The 21,592-nt window shown below is 49.5% G+C and overlaps 1 protein-coding gene across 2 annotated transcripts in view; it reads right to left on the bottom strand.

Annotated features, from left to right (window-relative positions):
• Positions 1 to 5,904: 5,904 nt before the first annotated feature.
• dusp14 (dual specificity phosphatase 14) overlaps positions 5,905 to 21,592 on the bottom strand; it is a 38,541-nt gene continuing 22,853 nt past the window's right edge. For both annotated transcript variants that reach the window (XM_038814392.1, XM_038814391.1), the window contains one exon: positions 5,905 to 7,861. In XM_038814392.1, coding sequence (XP_038670320.1) covers positions 7,139 to 7,747 — 609 coding nt within the window. In that variant the 5' untranslated portion in view covers positions 7,748 to 7,861 and the 3' untranslated portion in view covers positions 5,905 to 7,138. The remainder of the gene's footprint in view (positions 7,862 to 21,592) is intronic.

Here is a 21,592-nt window from a genome sequence, read left to right as displayed (position 1 = left end):
AGTCAGGACAGATGTTGGTCCACATTGCCGTCACACTCAGGAAGCCGCTTGAGGAACTTGCTCTGCATTTAAATAAATTGTGACCGATATTGTGCAGATTGTTTACTTAGCCCCGCAGTCCAAACCCCTCAGGACAGTCCAATGAAAAGTAGTTTTTATTCAAGGCCGGGCCATCAAGGGACTCATATCATTCATATAATGCAGTGGGAGATTATATAGTTTCACAGTCAGATCATGAACGACTAACAGGAGATCAGTGGTGGCCCACATTCCTCCCCCAGAATCGCCATTAATATTGGTAATAATAATCTGAATCTTTATTAGTGTCACAAGTAGGCTTGCATTAACACCGCAATGAAGTTACTGTGAATACCCCTAGTCGCCACATTCTGGCACCTGTTCGGGTACACAGAGGGAGAATTCAGAATGTCCAATTCACCTAACAAACATGTCTTCCGGGACTTGTGGGACGAAACTGGAGCATCTAGAGGAACCCACGCAGGCGAGGGAGAACGTGCAGACTCGACACAGAGAGTGGTCCAAGCCGGGAATCCTTGGTGCTGTGAAGCAGCAGTGCTAACCACTGTGCTACCATTCCGCGGAATACATTGTATCTAGTTCTCCTTAACGAAGTTGATGGGTTAAAGGTTTGAATGGTCGGCTCCCCCTCCCTAACTTGCCGAAGTTTCCATTATGTCTGTACGAGTGAGAGCAGAAGCCTGCTTTCACCAACCCTGGGACAACGCCGGCATGTTCTCAGAACAAGGCTGACCGTGAATGAACATTTTATCTCTGAACAAGTAGTGGGTGTTATATTGTCGATGGTTGGATCAGTAACAGTTTATTCCTACTCTTGCTGTGTCTTTCCAGCATTTTGAAACAACCTCCATGTGATCTTTGGCTGTTTGCACTTGGCTGTGTTTATTTTTCTGGTTTTTTTTAAAACTCTGAATAAAACTCATTGTCATAATCCTGCTGTTCCCCAAAGACTGTGTCGTTTCTACAGTTAACAGAGTGTTCTGTCTAACCCCTGGGTGTTGCTACACTACCAGATATCCCGCTGTAAAGGTCAAACATGTCCTGGAGTCAGTGAGGTTGTGAAATAAAAACAGCAGGAGGCCCTGAATCTGTGGAACAAGGAAGGCACGTTAACATTTCAACCCTCATCAGAAAACAAAGTGTAACTGTTAATTCCACTGTTAAAGTGTTCCAGTTCTGAAACAAGAAATGCCCTGGGAGTTCCCAGCTTAGTTTATGCTCTGGTTCCTCGGTGGGAGCATTGCAGTTTCTTTGAAGAGCCTCGGGAGGGGAGGGGGGGTGGGGGGGGGGGATTCGGAGAGCTGTCATACAGAGAACATTTTGTACTCGTATAGAATCTTTCCTCCGCACCCCAGACAGAGACTGGGGTGCCTTTGACAAGTAGGAAAAGGTGGTGGCCAATTTGTGCACAGCAAGCTCCCTCAAACAGCAACTTGATCGTGAAAAATCTGTGTACGCTGTTAATGAGATGGAATAAATATTGGTCAGGGCACTGGGTAACTCCCCTGTCCTCCTTCGAAATGATGCCACGGGCTCTTGGCTGCAATCCAGGAAAGGTTCACTAGGTTGAACACGGATTTGGAGGGATTTTCCTTTTGTGAGAAGTTGAGCAGGTTAGGACTGTAGTCATTGGAGTTTAGAAGAATGAGAGGCGACCTTATTGAGACATATCGGATTCTCAGGGGGATTGACAGGGTAGATGCTGAGAGGTCGTTTCCTCATGTGGGGGAGACTAGGACCAGGGGCCATAATCTCAGAGTAAGGTCACTCATTAAAGACAGAGTTGAAGAGGAGTTTCTTCTCTCAGAGGGTAATGAATCTGTTGAGTTTGTTACCGCAGAAAGCAGGAGGCTGGGTTGTTAAGTATGTTCAAGGCTGAGACAGACAGATTTGTAATCAGTAAGGGAATCAAGGGATATGGGGACAAGGCGGGAAAGTGAAAATGTGGATTATTATATCAGATCACTCATGACCTCTTTGACTGGTGGAGTAGGCTCGATGGGCTGAATGGCCTTCTTCAGCTCCTATGTCTTATGGTCTTTTACATCCACCAGAAAGAACAGACCAGCTCACGGTTTAACAGGTCATTCAAAATGTAGCATCTCCAACAGTGCAGCACTCCCTCAGTACTATGCTGGAGGGTCAGTTGATTTTTCTGCTCGAGTCATGGACCCCACTGGTCAGAAATTTTTCCATCAAACACCCGGCTGGAATTTTAGGTCCCAGTGGTGCTTACCCCAACATTAGAAAAAAGTAGTTTCAAACTGAAGGAGCAACAGGAGTTAGGCCCCAGGTAAATCCTGTGCCTCATGCTGTTGGTTCTGAAAGTGTTGCTGCAGGTATCAACACCTGAGCAACTGACCTACGACCATCCCACCTACTCTGGTCATCCAACACCACCCCTCCCTCACCCACTGGTCATCCAACACCATCCACCCCTCACCCACTGGCCATCCAACACCACCCCTCCCTCACCCTCACCCACTGGTCATCCAACACCATCCACCCCTCACCCTCACCCACTGATCATCCAACACCACCCCTCCCTCACCCACTGGTCATCTAACACCATCCACCCCTCACCCACTGGTCATCCAACACCACCCACCCTTCACCCCACTGGCCATCCAACACCACCCCTCCCTCACCCTCACCCACTGGTCATCCAACACCATCCACCCCTCACCCTCACCCACTGATCATCCAACACCACCCCTCCCTCACCCTCACCCACTGGCCATCCAACACCACCCCTCCCTCACCCTCACCCACTGATCATCCAACACCACCCCTCCCTCACCCACTGGTCATCCAACACCACCCACCCCTCACCCCACTGGTCATCCAACAGCACCCACCCTTCACCCCACTGGCCATCGAACACCATCCACCCCTCACCCCACTGGTCAGCCAACACCACCCCTCCCCCTCACCCGCTGGTCATCCAACACCACCCACCCCTCAACCCGCTGGTCATCCAACATCACCTATCCCCCTCACCCACTGGTCATCCAACATCACCCACCCCTCACCCCACTGGTCAGCCAACACCACCGACTCCTCACCCCACTGGTCATCCAACACCACCCACCCCTCGCCACGCTGGTCATCCAACACCACCCCCCCTCACCCCACTGGTCAGCCAACACCACCAACCCCTCACCCCACTGGTCATCCAACACCACCCCTCCCCCTCACCCCACTGGTCATCCAACACCACCCCTTCCCCTCACCCCACTGGTCATCCAACACCACCCCTCCTTCACCCTCACCCACTGGTCATCCAACACCACCCACCCCTCACCCCACTGGTCAGCCAACACCACCCCTCCCCCTCACCCCACTGGTCAGCCAACACCACCGACCCCTCACCCCACTGGTCATCCAACACCACCCACCCCTCACCCCACTGGTCAGCCAACACCACCCCTCCCCCTCACCCCACTGGTCATCCAACACCATCAACCCCTCCCCCCACTGGTCATCCAACACCACCCACCCCTCGCCACGCTGGTCATCCAACACCACCCACCCCTCACTCCACTGGTCAGCCAACACCACCCCTCCCCCTCACCCCACTGGTCATCCAACACCACCAACCCCTCACCCCACTGGTCATCCAACACCACCCACCCCTCACCCCACTGGTCATCCAACACCACCCACCCCTCCCCCTCACCCAACTGGTCATCCAATGCCCCAACATCACCCCCTCCCCTACCCCATTGGCCATCCAACACCCTAACACCACCCACTCCTCCTACACACCCCGTCTTCCCACGCTAATTCAAAAGTAAACAAACTTCTCACTCAAACAGCTCTCCCCCATCTCCGATAGTTTTATAACTCAAAATGTTTAAAACGATGTGGAATAACGGTCCCGTTAATTATTCACCAGAAGTCAACCTTATTAGGGGCATCTTGGCAACTCTATTCCCTGAGTGTGAAGTTGGCATGGATCAGCAATGGACAGAAGACTTGATCTGATGGATCACACTTGAAATGTAGATCTTTCCTTTCCATTGAGATGCTCAGCAATCAGGGCAGCACGGTGGCACAGTGGTTAGCACTGCAGTCTCATGGCACCGAAGTCTCAGGTTCGATCCCAGCTCTGGGTCACTGTCCGTGTGGAGTTTGCACATTCTCCCCGCGTTTGCGTGGGTTTCGCCCCCACAACCCAAAGATGTGCAGGGTAGGTGGATTGGCTGCGCTAAATTGCCCCTTAATTGGAAAAAAATAATTGGCTTCTCTAAATTTATATTTTAAAAAGCGATACTCAGCAATCCTCTGTGCATTCCCTGAATTGTACATTTGATGTACATTTGATTTGGTGACTGAACAGGTAGACGAGGGTAGAGCAGTTGATGTGGTGTATATGGATTTCAGTAAAGCGTTTGATAAGGTTCCCCACGGTCGGCTATTGCAGAAAATACGAAGGCTGGGGATTGAGGGTGATTTAGAGATGTGGATCAGAAATTGGCTAGTTGAAAGAAGACAGAGAGTGGTAGTTGATGGGAAATGTTCAGAATGGAGTTCAGTTACGAGTGGCGTACCACAAGGATCTGTTCTGGGGCCGTTGCTGTTTGTCATTTTTATAAATGACCTAGAGGAGGGCGCAGAAGGATGGGTGAGTAAATTTGCAGACGACACTAAAGTCGGTGGAGTTGTAGACAGTGCGGAAGGATGTTGCAGGTTACAGAGGGACATAGATAAGCTGCAGAGCTGGGCTGAGAGGTGGCAAATGGAGTTTAATGTGGAGAAGTGTGAGGTGATTCACTTTGGAAAGAATAACAGAAATGTGGAATATTTGGCTAATGGTAAAATTCTTGGCAGTGTGGATGAGCAGAGGGATCTCGGTGTCCATGTACATAGATCCCTGAAAGTTGCCACCCAGGTTGATAGGGTTGTGAAGAAGGCCTATGGTGTGTTGGCCTTTATTGGTAGAGGGATTGAGTTCCGGAACCATGAGGTCATGTTGCAGTTGTACAAAACTCTAGTACGGCCGCATTTGGAGTATTGCGTACAGTTCTGGTCGCCTCATTATAGGAAGGACGTGGAAGCTTTGGAACGGGTGCAGAGGAGATTTACCAGGATGTTGCCTGGTATGGAGGGAAAATCTTATGAGGAAAGGCTGATGGACTTGAGGTTGTTTTCGTTAGAGAGAAGAAGGTTAAGAGGTGACTTAATAGAGGCATACAAAATGATCAGAGGGTTAGATAGGGTGGACAGCGAGAGCCTTCTCCCGCGGATGGAGGTGGCTAGCACGAGGGGACATAGCCTTAAATTGAGGGGTAATAGATATAGGACAGAGGTCAGAGGTGGGTTTTTTACGCAAAGAGTGGTGAGGCCGTGGAATGCCCTACCTGCAACAGTAGTGAACTCGCCAACATTGAGGGCATTTAAAAATTTATTGGATAAGCATATGGATGATAAGGGCATAGTGTAGGTTAGATGGCCTTTAGATTTTTTTTCCATGTCGGTGCAACATCGAGGGCCGAAGGGCCTGTACTGCGCTGTATCGTTCTATGTTCTATGTTCTATGTTACGGCTATCTAGCACCGATCTGCAGAGGACTTGAACCCTGATAGGGTTCCAGACAGTTCTTATACACTGCAGCAGGACATCAATAGAAATGTTGTTTCTTTTCGGTGCGTACACTCCGTATGCACAATGAATGTTGCTTTCAATAATAAACATCGTGCATTGCTACTTTACATGGCAGACAGACTGTGCAGGTAGTTGGAAGATCGCACTGAGGTATCATTAGCCCCAGGGCTGGGGAATACAGAATTGGTTTATTATCAGTGTGTTGTCGGATCAATGGAGCCGGTGCATGAAGACAAAGTAGACAAATGGACAACATTGTATACAAAACACTTTTATTTTTTTTAAGTAATAGGCTGGCGCTAGAGCGCTTCCTACATTACAATTCTCATCGAAGAAAACAGATAAGCGGTTCGGCAGCTAGATTTGATTTCATTGACAGTGTTCTGGCACTGCCCATTTACTTGTGCTCGGTTCTGCAGACACTCAAGCGTAGACGTATCAATACATCATTTTAGACAATCTGCTGGGGGGGGGGGGGGGGGGGGGAAGAGAAAGAATAAGACAAAAGCTTTGATAAGTCCCAAATCGGTCTGCATGATCTGCAGCTGCCCAGAAGTACAGTTGAAACGAGTTCCTGGGAGTAGAAAGTGCACGTTGTGGCGAGGGAGGGTGTGCCTCACCAACAAGGGAATGTGCTGGCACACGAGGAGAGCGGGCAGACCTGGAATCTCCTGTCTCCCCCGATGAGTAAGAAAATAGCATACGCCACTGTAAATATCGAAGCACTGGCTGGGAAGCCAAAATTGCAAATACCCTTTCTCCATTGCAACAGATCCTTCCAAGGTTTGCCCCGGTTGTTCTGGAACGAGGGTTCAATTCTCCCACATAAGTCACAGTAGCAGCGCCCTTTTATATTTCACTGTCTGCACATCATTCCATTTAACAATCTCTGCTGGTCTTTTAAAAAAAAAAGAAAAATCCACCTTTCGGGTTGTCCTCATACGAAAAAAAAAGGTCGTACACAGGACGCAACAATTTGGCAACGAGTGCAAATAGGGTCATATATATATTTACAGTTTTTCCTCTTGTCCGAGATGAACTTCAGCTATGATCTTGCCAAGTTCACAGCAGCAGCTGATTGATGAGATTCTGGAGGCTGTGCTCCAAGTTTGGACACAATTGTGCTCACATCTAGCAGAACCTCTCCAATCTAAAGTCCTAACATCTCGTCCACTTCACTATCAGAAATGTTAATCGGGAAGGGCTGTGGTTAAAAACATCGAAAAGGTCAAATAATTAATGAGAATTAAACTTTGAGAAATACATCTAAGTTCAAAAATAAATACAAAGAAATCAATTCCACTATTCAAGCTGGACTTTGCAATGGATTGGAAATCACTGGTTTAATCTGAGGGTCTTTTGGAAAGGGGTCAGCTGAGGTTCAATCCATTTAGGATGGATTTAGCAGTGTCTACATGTTAATATTTTCCATCAGATCCTCTGGTGTTTTAAGGGAAACAATAGTCGTAGCAGCTTAGTCCCCCAACTGGTGTTAAATGCCCCAGAAAGGAGCGAGGTTCCTCGTTTCCTTTTCGTAAATGTCAGGGATGACCCCGATGGGAGACTGCAGCATTTTAACGCTGTTCTTGCCAAACAGCTTGCGTTCATACTCGATGAGTTGCCTCCAGAAGCCTACGTTGGGCCGGATGATGGGGCGGCGGGACTTGACCCAGTTGTGAGCCTCCAGGAGGGAGATCTTGTGGAACTTCATCAGGTAGGCGATGCAGAGGGAGGCGGAGCGGCTGACTCCGGCTACACAGTGCACCAGGGCCGAGCCGTGCTTCTTACTGACGCTGTGGATCTTGTCGGCGATACTGTCGAAGTAGAGAGAGATGGGGGCGTGGGGCAGGTCGGCCACGGGCACTTTGACATACTCCACCTCGGGCCAGTTGGCATTGGGGATCTCCATGGTGGCGTTAATGATGCAGGTAATGCCCTTGGACAGCACCAGGTTGCGGTTGGTGGCGGCATTGCCACTGCTGAGGTAGAGGCAGGGGGTGATCTGAGCGATCCCACCCAGGACTCCCCCAGTTACCAGCCGGGGTTTGGAAGAGGGGCCGGGTGGGGTCCGGTGGAAGAAGCTTTGGCTCCGGGAACTCATGTTGTCCTTTGACGAGTTGGTGGCAAAGGAAATGTTAAAAGGCCTGGGTCCAAACTTCTCCACTGGGATTAAGCTCTCAGCCACACGGCTGCCCTTCTGCTCATGTTATTGATCCTGAAAAACAGTTTGTCAGAATGTTATTGCATTTAATCGTTTGTGTGGCCAACAATCCCAATGGGGGGGGGAGGGTGGCAAAGATAACATTTCTCCAGACGGCTGTCAAATAGACTCCATAGAATCCCTACAGTGCAGAAGGAGGCCTTTCGGCCCATCGAGACTGGGCCAACACTTCGAAAAAGAGCATCCAACCCAGACTCTAACCCTAACCCCACCCCATTCCTGTGACCCTGCTGGCGGATCAGGGCCAATCCACCTAACCTGCACATCTTTGGGCTGTGGGAGGAAACCGGAGCAGCCGGAGGAAACCCACGCAGACACGGGGAGAACGTGCCAACATCCGCACAGACAGTCACCCACGGCCGGAATTGGACCCCGTCGCTGTGAGGCAGCGTTGCTGATTCCTCCTGGAAGCCGCTTTTCCTTACCTCCGCTACCCCATAACTCTCAAAACAATTCTCATGAAAGGGCAGCTATACACGGACCAAGGGGACAGAGGGAAAGGCTGAACTTGATCAAGTAAACCAACTAGATTTCCTCCTCATGTAAGGCAAACACCAGGTCGCCTTATGAACAATTACTTTGGTTACACTTATCAAAACAAACACAAATGTAACCGATCTGTCAAAAAAATAATAAATCTGCCCTTATTGACAGTTCTGTTGACTTGGGATTGGTTGTGCGGATATTACTGCTGGATACAGTGCTGGGCAGAGTGATTGGGGGAGGCACGCCTCATCCCTTTGATTATTCTGGGCATGAGCACAGAGTGAACCTCAGTGTGCTTCCACTCAGCGAGGAGACTAGGGTTCTGATGGCAGACAAGTTCTAGAGCCACGCTACCTTCTTTCTCAGTCTGTGAGGGGGGTGGTCAACACACAAACATTCATTTCTCTTCTCTTCCCCTACCCCCCACCCCTCCCCTTTCTTCGCTTACCCCCACACCCCATCTCTCCCCTCTCTTCACCTACCCCCGCACCCCACCCCCCTCTCTTTGCCTACCCCCACACCCCATCTCTCCCCTCTCTTCCCCTACCCCCCACCCCACCCCTCTCTTCCCCTACCCCCCACCCCTCCCCTCTCTTCCCCTACCCCCACCCCACCCCTCCCCTCTCTTCCCCTACCCCACCCCACCTCTCCCCTCTCTTCCCCTACCCTCCACCCCACCCCTCCCCTCTCCTACCCCCCACCCCATCTCTCCCCTCTCTTCCCCTACCCCCGCCCCACCTCTCCCCTACCCCCACCTCTCCCCCTAACACCCCACCCCACCTCTCCCCCTACCCCCACCCCACCTCTCCCCTACCCCCACCTCTCCCCCTAACACCCCACCCCACCTCTCCCCCTACCCCCACCCCACCTCTCCCCCATACCCCCGCCCCACCTCTCCCCTCTCTTCCCCTACCCCCCACCCCACCTCTCCCCTCTCTTCCCCTACCCCCCACCCCACTCCTCCCCTCTCTTCCCCTCCCCTCCACCCCACCCCTCCCCTCTCCTACCCCCCCACCCCATCTCTCCCCTCTCTTCCCCTATCCCTAACCCCACCTCTCCCCTCTCTTCCCCTACCCCCCCCCCCCCACCCCATTACCAGTTCCCACTACTGCCCCCCCAAACCAAAATCAGGTTTAGGGACATTCCACATATTATGCCAGTTGACCTGGAACAGTTGAGGAATTCCCAAAGATAGGTCAGGATCTATCCCAGTCGTGCCCCTTTGACCTGTCCTCTCCCCACCCCATAGCAATTCCACATAAGTGGAATAAAATCCCAGGTGAACTCACCTTCCATATTCCAACCTCCTTCCTAGTTCCAGTGGAGAATGTATCAGGGACTTATGGATGGGACAGGTCTGAGGTCTGTGAGGGTTTCCAGGGTTCCTCAGATCTCCAGGGCTGGACAATGCCTTGGTGTGTCCTCGCCTATTGTCTTCGAAAAGCATCCCATTAAAATGATTTGTGCTCCTAAACATCAGAAGTCTTATTTGTGATTGTTGGCCGAGCTGCTACAAATCTGCGGATTGAAACAGAGCCCCTTACTCTATAATGGGCAGCACGGTAGCACAAGTGGTTGGGCAACACGGTAACACAGATGGCTAGCACTGTGGCTTCACAGCACCAGGGTCCCAGGTTCAATTCCCGGCTTGGGTCACTGTCTGTGTGGAGTCTGCATGTTCTCCCCGTGTCTGCATGGATTTCCTCCGGGTGCTCCGGTTTCCTCCCACAGTCCAAAGACGTGCAGGTTAGGTGGATTCGCCATGCTAAATTGCCCTTAGTGACCAAAAAAGGTTAGGAGGGGTTTTGGGGTTACAGGGATAGGGTGGAAGTGAGGGCTTAAGTGGGTCGGTGCTGACTTGATGGGCTGAATGGCCTCCTTCTGCACTGTATGTTCTATGTTCTATAATGATACACAAATGAAGACCTTGGCGAGAGATAGGGTGGTTATGTAAAAGAAAACAGAAGTGACAGCAACCGAGAGAGAGGGAGAGGTGACAAAAAGCAAGGATAGTGATGGGGAGAGAAAGAAGAGATAAAAAGGAGAAAGAGAGGAAAAATGGAAAAAAAAAGAGAAACCTCAGCGCCATATAATTTCATTCATGTTCCTCACCCCCCACATTTTCTTTTACCCGTTTATGGGCATCGCTGGGACAAGCCAGCATTTATTGCCCATCCCTAATTGCCCTTGAGAAGGTCCTCCTGAGCACTGATATCTTGAGATGTAGACATGCAAAAGCCCCTGGGAAAATGTTCTGCAATAATCTCTCCATTAACATAAGCTGCTTATTAAAAAGAAATTCCATCCACACAAGGCTGACGTGAAAGCAGGATGTTCATTCAAAGAGGAAGATTTTCATAACATCAACTACAGTGCAGAAAACAGACGGACATGGCTGCTTAGCAAAGACCACACTGGACTGTGGCCCAATTCAATATTCAAAATTAAATTGGTTTTCGTTTATTTGCAAACTTTTTGTATTCATGATCAGAACAATTTTATTCAGATATCTGATTTACAAGGGACAGAAGTGTACGAGGTTGTTCTCTCGTATACTTTTGAGGAGACACAGTGTGATAGAAATTAATGTTTACGGAGCCTGTTTTACAGGCGTTAGATTGTCTCAATGTACATTGGATTGGATTAGAATTTTGTTTATTGTCACGTGTACCGAGGTACAGTAAAAAGTATTTTTCTGCGACCAGCTCAACATGCATCCTGAAAAGAAAAGGAAATTAAAGAAAAGTACATAGTAAGGCAACACAAGGTACACAATGTAACTACATAAGCATCAGCTTCGGATGAAGCATACAGGGTGTAGTGTTAATGAGGTCAGTCCATAAGAGGGTCATTTAGGAGTCTGGTGACAGTGGGGAAGAAGCTGCTTTTGAGTCTGTTCGGCCGTGTTCTCAGACTTTTGTATCTCCTGCCCGATGGAAGAAGTTGGAAGAGTGAGTAAGCCGGGTGGGAGGGATCTTTGATTATGCTGCCTGCTTTCCCCAGGCAGTGGGAGGTGTAGATAAAGTCAATGGATGGGAGGCAGGTTCGTGTGATGGACTGGGCGGTATTCTCGTAACTCTGAAGTTTCTTGCGGTCTTGGTCCAAACTGTTGGGGCCTCACGGTAGCATGGTGGTTAGCGTCAATGCTTCACAGCTCCAGGGTCCCAGGTTCGATTCCCGGCTGGGTCACTGTCTGTGTGGAGTCTGCACGTCCTCCCTGTGTGTGCGTGGGTTTCCTCCGGGTGCTCCGGTTTCCTCCCACAGTCCAAAGATGTGCGGGTTAGGTGGATTGGCCATGCTAAATTGCCCGTAGTGTAAGGTTAATGGGGGGATTGTAGGGTTACGAGTATACGGGTTACGTGGGTTTAAGTGGGGTGATCATTGCTCGGCACAACATTGAGGGCTGAAGGGCCTGTTCTGTGCTGTACTGTTCTATGTTCTATGTTCTATGTTGCTATACCAGGCTGTGATGCAGCCAGATAGGATGCTTTCTATAGTGCATCTGTAAAAGTTGGTAAGGGTTAATGTGGACATGCCGAATTTCCTTCAAATGGGACATCCATCGCTAAGTTTGTGTAGGCATTGGCCACATTGCTCCCTGGGCGGAGTGTGACCCAGGAATCACCATCAACTCTCTTCGTGCCAACCGCCCCCTCCCGAAACCCTGCATCCATCCCTGCCTCCCCCTCCCCAAACACTGCATCCATTCCAGCCTCCCCTTCCCCAAACCCTGCACCATCCCAGCCTCCCCCTCGCCAAACCCTGCATCCATCCCAGCCTCCCCTCCCCAAACACTGCCCCATCCCAGCCTCCCCCTCCCCAAACCCTGCATCCATCCCAGCCTCCCCCTCCCCAAACTGCCCCATCCCAGCCTCCCCCTCCCCAAACCCTGCCCCATCCCAGCCTCCCCCTCCCCAAACCCTGCCCCATCCCAGCCTCCCCCTCCCCAAACCCTGCATCCATCCCAGCCTCCCCCTCCCCAAACACTGCCCCATCCCAGCCTCCCCCTCCCCAAACCCTGCCCCATCCCAGCCTCCCGCTCCCCAAACCCTGCCCCATCCCAGCCTCCCCGTCGCCAAACCCTGCCCCATCCCAGCCTCCCCCTCCCCAAATCCTGCATCCATCCCAGCCTCCCCCCTCCCCAAACCCTGCATCCATCCCAGCCTCCCCCTCCCCAAACCTATGGATTTCTCCCTCGTTTCCTATCCGGCCGTCTCTTGAACTGTGCCCATATGCGCGTTGCTTTCTGTGGTAGCCAGTTCCACAACCACCCAAACTGCAGAAGAAACTGCTCATGAGGTGCACACAACCCCCCCCCCCCCCCCCCCCCCACCACCACTCCCCTCAGATCCTCAGTGATCTGCACAAGAAATCTCACCAGGGTGGATGCAAGTTGCTTCCCTTAACGCGGCAAGTGGGAGGAAGCATTCAGAGATGTTGGCTTCCCGCAATGCAGTTCACAAACAGGGAGATTGCACAGAAAGAAACAGCTCGTGTGGTTACCATGGTGACAGCACCTTTGCAAAATCATCCCGAGCAATGGAGCTGGACCCACTTGTCCAGCAGAACTCGAGAACCTTCAACACAGAGGCAAAAGGCGCATTGAACCCAGTGTTCTTCATCCACGCTGAATTATCTACTCTATTCCCTTTAATTAATGATGTTTCTTCAATGATTTAATTGTTTCCCTTTATGACCGAGGGAGGGAGGAATAGGTTACGTTGATAGGGCAAGATGAGGGAAGGGGAGTCGAATGGAGACTAAAACGCCCACATACACCAGGTGGGCCATGCGATTGATTCACTTGCAATAACTTGTAGTTAGTGCATTCTATACTCTTCAATAAGCCTTTCCATGAAAATAAATTCTAATCTCCCCCCTTTGTAGACTGAAGGACTTCCCTCAAATCCATAATAAATCGAAAAGAGATGTAAAAACACTGCAGAGTGCAGCCAACAAGCTTTGCGAAAAGTCAGAAATTCCCAGCTTCTGGGTGGCAACACATCCAACTTTCTAACGGTGCTAGAGCTGCTCCAATAAACAGATCCGGAACAATCCATGTGTATATCCCATGGTTACAAAGTCAAACTTAGAAACATGCTATTTAATTTAAATTAAATATATTAAAAAGTAACACAAGGTGAGACAAAATACAGAAAAAGATAGAATTACCGTGGGCAGCACGGTAGCACAGTGGTTAGCAATGTCGCTTCACAGCTCCAGGGTCCCAGGTTCAATTCCTGGCTTGGGTCACTGTCTGCGTGGGATTCCTCCGGGAGCTCCGGTTTCCTCCCACAGTCCAAAGATGTGCAGCTCAGGTAGATTGGCCATGCTAAATTGCCCTTAGTGTCCAAAAAGGTTGGGTGGGATTACAGGGATAGGGTGGAGGTGTGGGCTTGGGTAGGCTGCTCTTTCCAAGGACCGGTGCAGACCCGATGGGCCAAATGGTCTCCTTCTGCATTGTAGATTCTATGATTCTACCCAAGAGATCGGTCAACGTGTATAAAAGAATGTAGGGCAGCACGGTGGCCTAGTGGTTAGCACAACCGCCTCACGGCGCTGAGGTCCCAGGTTCGATCCCGGCTCTGGGTCACTGTCCGTGTGGAGTTTGCACATTCTCCCCGTGTCTGCGTGGGTTTCGCCCCCACAACCCAAAAATGTGCAGAGTAGGTGGATTGGCCATGCTAAATTGCCCCTTAATAGAAAAAATAATTGGGTAATCTAAATTTATATTAAAAAAAAAATGTTTTAAAAAAATAAATAAAAGAATGTAATTTTTTATATGTCCCATCCTTAAAATTACGAAGCCAATGTGCAGAGCGGACAGGGAAAACCGTCAATTCATCTCCTTGCTTGCTCCAAAAACCAATTCAAATTCAAATTGAAACCAATTCATGGTCTGAATAAGAGGGATACACAAGATTCAAGCTGACAAGAAAAGGCATTGCACCTCATCTTGGGCTCGATCTGACACTAGGGGCTGGATTCTCCTCTACCCGGCGGGGCGGGGGGGGGGCCTGGCGGGATGGAGTGGCGTGAACCACTCCGGAGTCGGGCCGCCCCAAAGGTGCGGATTTCTCTGCTCTGCACCTTTAGAGGCCAAGCCCTCGCCTTGAGGGGCTAGGCCCGCGCCAGAGTGGTTCCCGTCCCGTCGGCCGGCGGGAAAGGCCTTTGGCCCCACACCAGCCGGGTCCGAAGGGACTTCGCCGGCCGGCGGAACTCCGCGCATGCGTCGGAGCGGCAGCGGCTGATGATGTCATCCCCGTGCATGCGCAGGGGAGGGGGGTCACGTCCGCATCGGCCATCGCAGAGGCTACGGCCAACGCGGAAGGAAAAGAGTGCCCCCACGGCACAGGCCCACCCGCAGATCGGTGGGCCCCGATCACGGGGCAGGCCACCGTGGGGGCATCCCCCGGGGCCAGATCGCCCTGTGCCCCCCCCCCCCCAGGACCCCGGAGCCCGCCTGCGCTGCCAGTCCCGCCGGTAAGGGACGTGGTTTGATTCACGCCGGCGGGAGAGACATTACAGCAGCGGGACTTCGGCCCATCGCGGGCCGGAGAATCACCGGGGTGGGGGGGAGGGGGGGCTCGCCGACCGGCGCGCCGTGATTCCTGCCCTCGCCGAATATCCGGTGCCTGAAAATTCGGCGGCTGCCCCCCCCCCCCCCGGCGATTCTCCGACCCTGCGGGGTGGGGGGGGATCGGAGAATCCAGCCCTAGATCTTAGCCCAAAGGGTTGAGAGGCGATGCGTAAAAAGAAAAGCCTGGTTAATGTTTTGGGATTCGATTAACGAGCCCACACCTAAAGCATATTAAATCCATCTGTATTTGCTCTTTTCAGGTACAGATGCACTCTTCTGTGATCTCAGTATAATATCTGGCTCCTCCTAAACTAGATTCTCAGCTAATTTTGAAACAGTTAAGCTAACATAATTGGTGATTAAGAAGGAATAGGCAATTGCACAGCAACCTGCCTGACATCTCGGGGTGTTCAAAAATGCTTTATGGCCAAGGTATTTTAAAGTGTTGTTGCAGGCATTGATACATGTGCCCAATGCGTTATAACCATTTATAATCCATCTCAATGTTTAAAGTTATACGGGTAAACTCAGAGACCTTCAGTTACTGGATATTACAAGGCCTGAATAGAGTGGACGTGGAGAGGATGTTTCCACTTGCAGGAAAAACTAGAACCAGAGGACATCATCGCAGGCTAAAGGGACGATCCTTTAAAACAGAGATGAGGAGGAATTTCTTTAGCGAGAGGGTGGTGAATCTGTGGAACTCTTTGCCGCAGAAGGCTGTGGAGGCCAAATTGAGACAGAGATAGATAGGTTCTTGATTAATAAGGGGATCAGGGGTTATGGGGAGAAGGCAGGAGAATGAAGATGAGAAAATGTCAGCCATGATTGAATGGTGGAGCAGAATCGATGGGCCGAGTGGCCTAATTCTGCTCCCATGTCTTATGGTCTTATTGTGCAATTTATTTATTTTTTAAATGCATTTTATTACAAACTTGTATCAACGTAGATTACAGCAAATAAACACCCCGGGAAAGATACTTCCCAACAATTAACTATACAGTTTGAAGAGATTTTTCTCCTTTTTCACACACACCCTCTCCCCATCAACCCCCCCCCCCCCCCCCCCCCCCCCGCCCCGCGATGAACAGCTCCTCAAACACGGTCACAAACATCCCCCCACCTTTCCTCAAACTCCCCAGCTGAGCCCCTTAACTCATACTTTATCTTCTTTAACCGCAGGAAGTCGTACAGGTCACCCAACCAAGCCCCTACCCCCGGTGGCGATGCCGACCACCACTCCAGCAAAATTCATCGCCGTGCAATCAGAGAGGCGAAGGCCACGACATCGGCCTTCCTCCTCTCCTTGAGCTCCGGCTTCTCTGGAAGCCCAAATATCGCCACCAAAGGGTCCGGGTCCACCTCCTCCTCCACTATCCTGGCCAAGACCACGAACACTCCCGCCCAGAATCTTCCCAATTTTTCATATCCCCAAAACATGTGCGTGTGATTCGCTGCGGGGCGCCCACGCCTCTCACACTCATCTGCTACCCCCTGAAAGAACCCACTCATTCTCGCCCGAGTCATATACACCCTGTGCACCACCTTAAACTGTATCAGGGTCATCCTTGCACATGAGGAGGTCCCGTTTTCCCTTCGCAGTGCCTCATTCCATACTCCCCAACTGATCTCCATTCCCAACTTATAGTGCAATTTCTAATTACTGGATGAGTGCATCGCTCAGAAGAACAAGAGGTCAGAATTATTTATGATTCAGAATGAAAGACAGAACTTCGGAGGGTGACAACAGCAGAACACAAAACATTGTTTACCCACGTTTATTACAAATTAATAATGCACGTTATGAGATTAAGTATTTATAAACCTGTTCGACATGCAGCTTTGCTCACGAGAGAACATTGGTTTTTTTTCACAGCAAGTCCATGAATTCAACAGTGGGTGATTTTGGCTTTGTTCAAAAATATTCATTCAGCTGGTAGTTGGTATCGGCCTAAATAAGATGTCATTGAAGACTATGAGGAGAGCTTTCTGCTCTGTGCCAGTATAAGCTGTTTACAGAAGCTGCTGCTGAGGGAGAATATGGGCCACGGCACCTTGTTCTGGAATCAGATTTTGCTTCCAAAAGGGAAATACACACCAACAGTGTTGTTTCAAATTTCAATATGATGCACAGTGCTTTGCAAAATAATGAGCAGCAGATGCATAACTGCATTAAACAGCAGGATTATTGCAGGATCTACAGTCCAGCTTCGGATTTGGAACAAGGAGAGATAAAGGAATGTGCCTCTCTCCCTCTAGACAATTGTTATACAGAGAGCCAATATCGCAGGCTACTTAGCAGAAAAAGCAAGCTTTTAAAAAATATAACAGTACCCAATTCTTTTTTCCAATTAAGGGGCAATTTAGCGTGGCCAATCCACCTACCCTGCACATCTTTTTGGGTTGTGGGGGTGAAACCCACGCAAACACGGGGAGAATGTGCAAACGCCACACGGACAGTGACCCGGGGCTGGGATCGAACCTAGGACCTCTGCAGAGTTTAACAGCAGTGCTAACCCACTGCGCCACCGCGCTGCCCGTTTGGCAAAAAAACCAAAGGCTCTATAAAACATTCATCAGATGAAGAATATTTATGATGCAATGGAATTATAGACCCGCACACTGACATTGTGGCTGTTTAATGCTGCACCAATTCTGGTACTTCGACAAGATGGCTCAACTATTGACTATTGTACGGGAGGTTGAAGGTTAGTGAATTCCCACCCAGGCCATTGGAGAGGACCATGTTGGGCAATCTCGGGCCACCAATCACCTGCAGATTTCTGGGATCTTGTTTCAACCCGAGAAGTCTGGGAGAGTTGGCTGCCTGGCACCAACAACAGCACTGGCTGAGAGTCTGAACTGCCACGGTGCCACCCTGAGAAAAGGGCAGCAGGAGCCATTTCCATGGAGCTAATGCCAGTCCCAGGGGATGGAGATTCACCCACTTTCAAGTTGGGCGGCTCCTGATGCCCTATCCAGTGTCTCCTTCAGGATTTAGAAGCCACAGGAGAGGTTCGAGCTCACAGCCAGCAGACAGCTGCCTGGGATTCCATCAAAGTCATCGGCAGAGGCTCCATCACAGTGGGGCGTCCTGTGATGTCTCCTGGAGGTGACCACTCGCTCAATGTTTGACACAGTGCACAACCTTTCTGGCAGGCACCATACACTTAAAATGGTCCATGTGATTTGCCAGCAACATCTTTTGTCTGGTGAGCCCTCAGATTCTTCACCACTACCCTGCATGATCCAGTGAAGATACGAGCCCCGTCTCCAGCCAGCTCCTTCCTGAGCCATCCTACCCCTGCCCCAGCACGCTCGAATTTGAGGTGCAGCTCCAGTTGAAGACTCTCCTGAAGCTCCACCCTCGAAGCTGGTGTCTGCAAACACGAGTGACTGCTCCCAGTGGGAGTGCAGCCCCCCCCCCCCCCCCCCCCCCCCCCCCCCTCGTCATCTTCTCCTGCTCCCAGGGTGGTGTGGAGCTTCTAGTATTCAATATTTTTTTTAAACAAAGGGGGCAAGAGTTAATATTTTGTGGCATGGTTCAGAAAAAACAGATGGCTGGCTTTTGAAAGCAGCAGCAGCTTCACACAACATCTCCAATTATTCCACCCTTTTCATATTTCACAGATGTAACCCTTCTGAATATGAATATTATATTTTCCAAGTTCTTTGCACAGTACTTTTTTTGCCCGTACCGCCATTTTATTTGCCCCAATCTTCCATTTTGAAGACAGCTCGTTTCCCATTTCTCTTCAATGTTAAGTTTATACCCCTCATGTTTTCAATGATTATGACATCAAGCTCCCCCCCCACCCCCCCCCCCCCCCCCCCCCACACACACACACACACACACACCTCTTACAGATGCTCCAGATTCTAACAAGCCATTATTGAAGTTGGTAGGATTTTGAGAAAGGGTGGTTAATTATGTTTGTCTATTTTGGTCTCAAAGTTTAAATAAGGTAAATAAACCCAATGTTATCTTCTCTTGAGGCTGGGTCACTGTGCAGAGGCTGCACATTCTTCCCGTGTCTGCATGGGTTTCCTCCGGATGCTCCTGTTTCCTCCCACAGTCCAAAGATGTGCGGGTTAGGTGGATTGGCCTTGCTAAATTGCCCTGAGTGTCCAAAAATATTGGATGGGGTTACTGGGTTACAGGGATAGAGTGGAGGTGTGGGCTTAAGATGGGTGATCTTTCCAAGGGCCAATGCAGATTAGGTGGGCCGAATGGCCTCCTTCTGCACTGTAACTTCTATGACTCTCTGGTTTAGAAGCCAGCAAAGGATGACCAAAAAATAAGGTGATAAAAGAGGAAGAAAACCGATCAGACTTCATAATCCTTTGAGTGAGGCACTTTTCCCTCATGCCGGTTCTAAATGGTTCAATGTGACCCCTAATTCTGGACTCCCTAGCCCAGGAGAAACACCCTCAACATTTTCCCTGTCAAGCCCCTTAAAGAATCTCATTTACTTCAATGGATGACCCCCTCATTCTCCTAAATTCTCAGGAAAATAGGCCTAATCTACTCAATCCTCTGCGCGCTCTCCATTGCCTCGATAGCAATATTTGTTTCCCCATTCATGTGATGTGGGTGTCGCTGGCTGGGCCAGCATTTATGGCCATGTTTACATCACTCTGTAGTGTCAGTCCTTATCCAGACTGTCATTGAGAATTGGGTAAAACAAGTAGCAAAAATAAAAAAAACCTGCACTTGTATTGCCAAATGTTTCAAAATGCTTAACAGATAGTGAAGTGCTTTTTGAACTGTAGCCACTGTTGTAATGCAGGAACCACAGCCCTCAATGTGTGTCCAGCTAACACCCACAAACAGCAAAGTGTGATAAAGACCAGATAATCTGCTTCTCTGCGATGTTGAGATAAATATCGGCCACCGCACGGAGGTTAACTTCCCTGCTCTTCCTCAAAATAGTGCCAGGGAATCTTTTACATCCAAATGAGTCGACAGACGTGGGTCGAAGTCTAAAATCTGATTCAAAAGACGGCACTTCCGACAGCACAGCATTCCCTCAGTCCTGCCCTGATTGTCAGCTTTAATTTTGTGTTCAAGTCTTAAAGTTGCACCTTGTGATAAAGAAAGAATGCTGCCACGGAGCCACTTGCATTTCTACACTGCCTTTCACAACCTCAGGATGCCCCACAATGCTTTAACGCTATTAAGTACAGTGTAGTGCCCAGTGTATGAATTATGACAGCCAATTTTCACACAAAGTTCCCCCTGTTATGATTTCTATGGAGACCAGTAAGTTTTTAAAAAAGAAATTCAAACTCAGTTATTAGCCGAAAGGGTGACACAAGATTTTAAATACTTTTACTGTAACAAAAGACTAAAAGCACTAATGATTAAACACTATCTTTGTTGACAATTACACTTCGAAGCAGAAAATTCTCCTTTATTTTTCCACAACCACAAACACACTTCACAATATACTTACACTGTCCTTTTAAAGCCGATTCAATTCTCCTGGAGTTAGACCAAGGTGATTCTTATCTCCCGAGGGTTTACTTATATTCTTCCATTAGCATGAGAAATTTTAAATCTCAGGACTGTCTTTTCCAAATGATGATTCTTTCACCAGGAGTTTCTTCTTTCAGTGAATTTCTTCCTCCTAAGTTATGTGAATCTTCCATCCTCATTTTAACTACTCATAAATTTGGTCTTTTCAATCTGACCATTATTCTCATTTGTGTTTCTGCATGGTGAACTACAGTGTATTGCTTTCCCTCTCCTGGCAGACTAACCCAGTCGTTTTCCAGGGATATCTTAGACCCTTCCCCTCTCAAAGCCTATCTCCAAGGTAATGTGAAGCACAAAGGTCATGTATCCAGGCGGTAATGTTGATTAGCTATCTTTAAGAAGCCAAATCTCATCTTGGAGGTGGACAGTTTAAAAGCACAACTGTTTACAACTTGACATTCAACTTTTTTCCCGAAACTGTCTCTCCACTGTTGGAGACAGTGTCAGTAGCCTGTGTGCTAAGTGTGCACAACATCTTAACGTTCTGAGCCTTCCTTTAATCTGGAACAATCAAACAACCCAGGCTCATTGTCAGGCACACTTTAGAACAGGTCACACCAAATCCTTCATTTACAGTAAAGACACAGTTCCAAAACAACCTTTGAAACTGCATAATAGTTACACCTCATCGTATGGAAGGTTGAACAGGTTGGGGTTTTGGAGTTAAGAGGAATGAGAGGTAATTAAAAAAAAAAAATTTACAGTACCCAAATATTTTTTTCCAATTAAGGGGCAATTTAGTGTGGCCAAGCCACCTATTCGGCACATCCTTGGGTTGTGGGGGAGAAACCCACACAGACACGGGGAGAATGTGCAAACTCCACACGGACAGTGGCCCGGGATCGGGATCGAACCTGGGACCTCGGCGCCGTGAGGCTGCAGTGCTAACCACAGCGCCACCACGCCGCCTATGAGAGGTAATCTTATTGAAACACACACGGCATCAAGGGGGCTTGATAGGTTGGGCAGAGAAGATTTTCTTCTTGTGGGGGAAGACGAGAACTTAAGAATAAGGTTTGAGCAGAATTTATTTCTAATGAGCAGAGTATCTGTAGAAATGTGGGTGGTATGCTCTTCCCCTGGAAGCACTGCAGGCTGGGGCACTGAATTTATACAAAGC

Source organism: Scyliorhinus canicula, chromosome 12, assembly GCF_902713615.1.
Source record: "Scyliorhinus canicula chromosome 12, sScyCan1.1, whole genome shotgun sequence".
Lineage (NCBI taxonomy): Eukaryota > Metazoa > Chordata > Chondrichthyes > Carcharhiniformes > Scyliorhinidae > Scyliorhinus > Scyliorhinus canicula.
The sequence above is the reverse complement of the archived record's forward strand: the minus strand, read 5'-3'. Positions and strand labels throughout refer to the sequence as shown.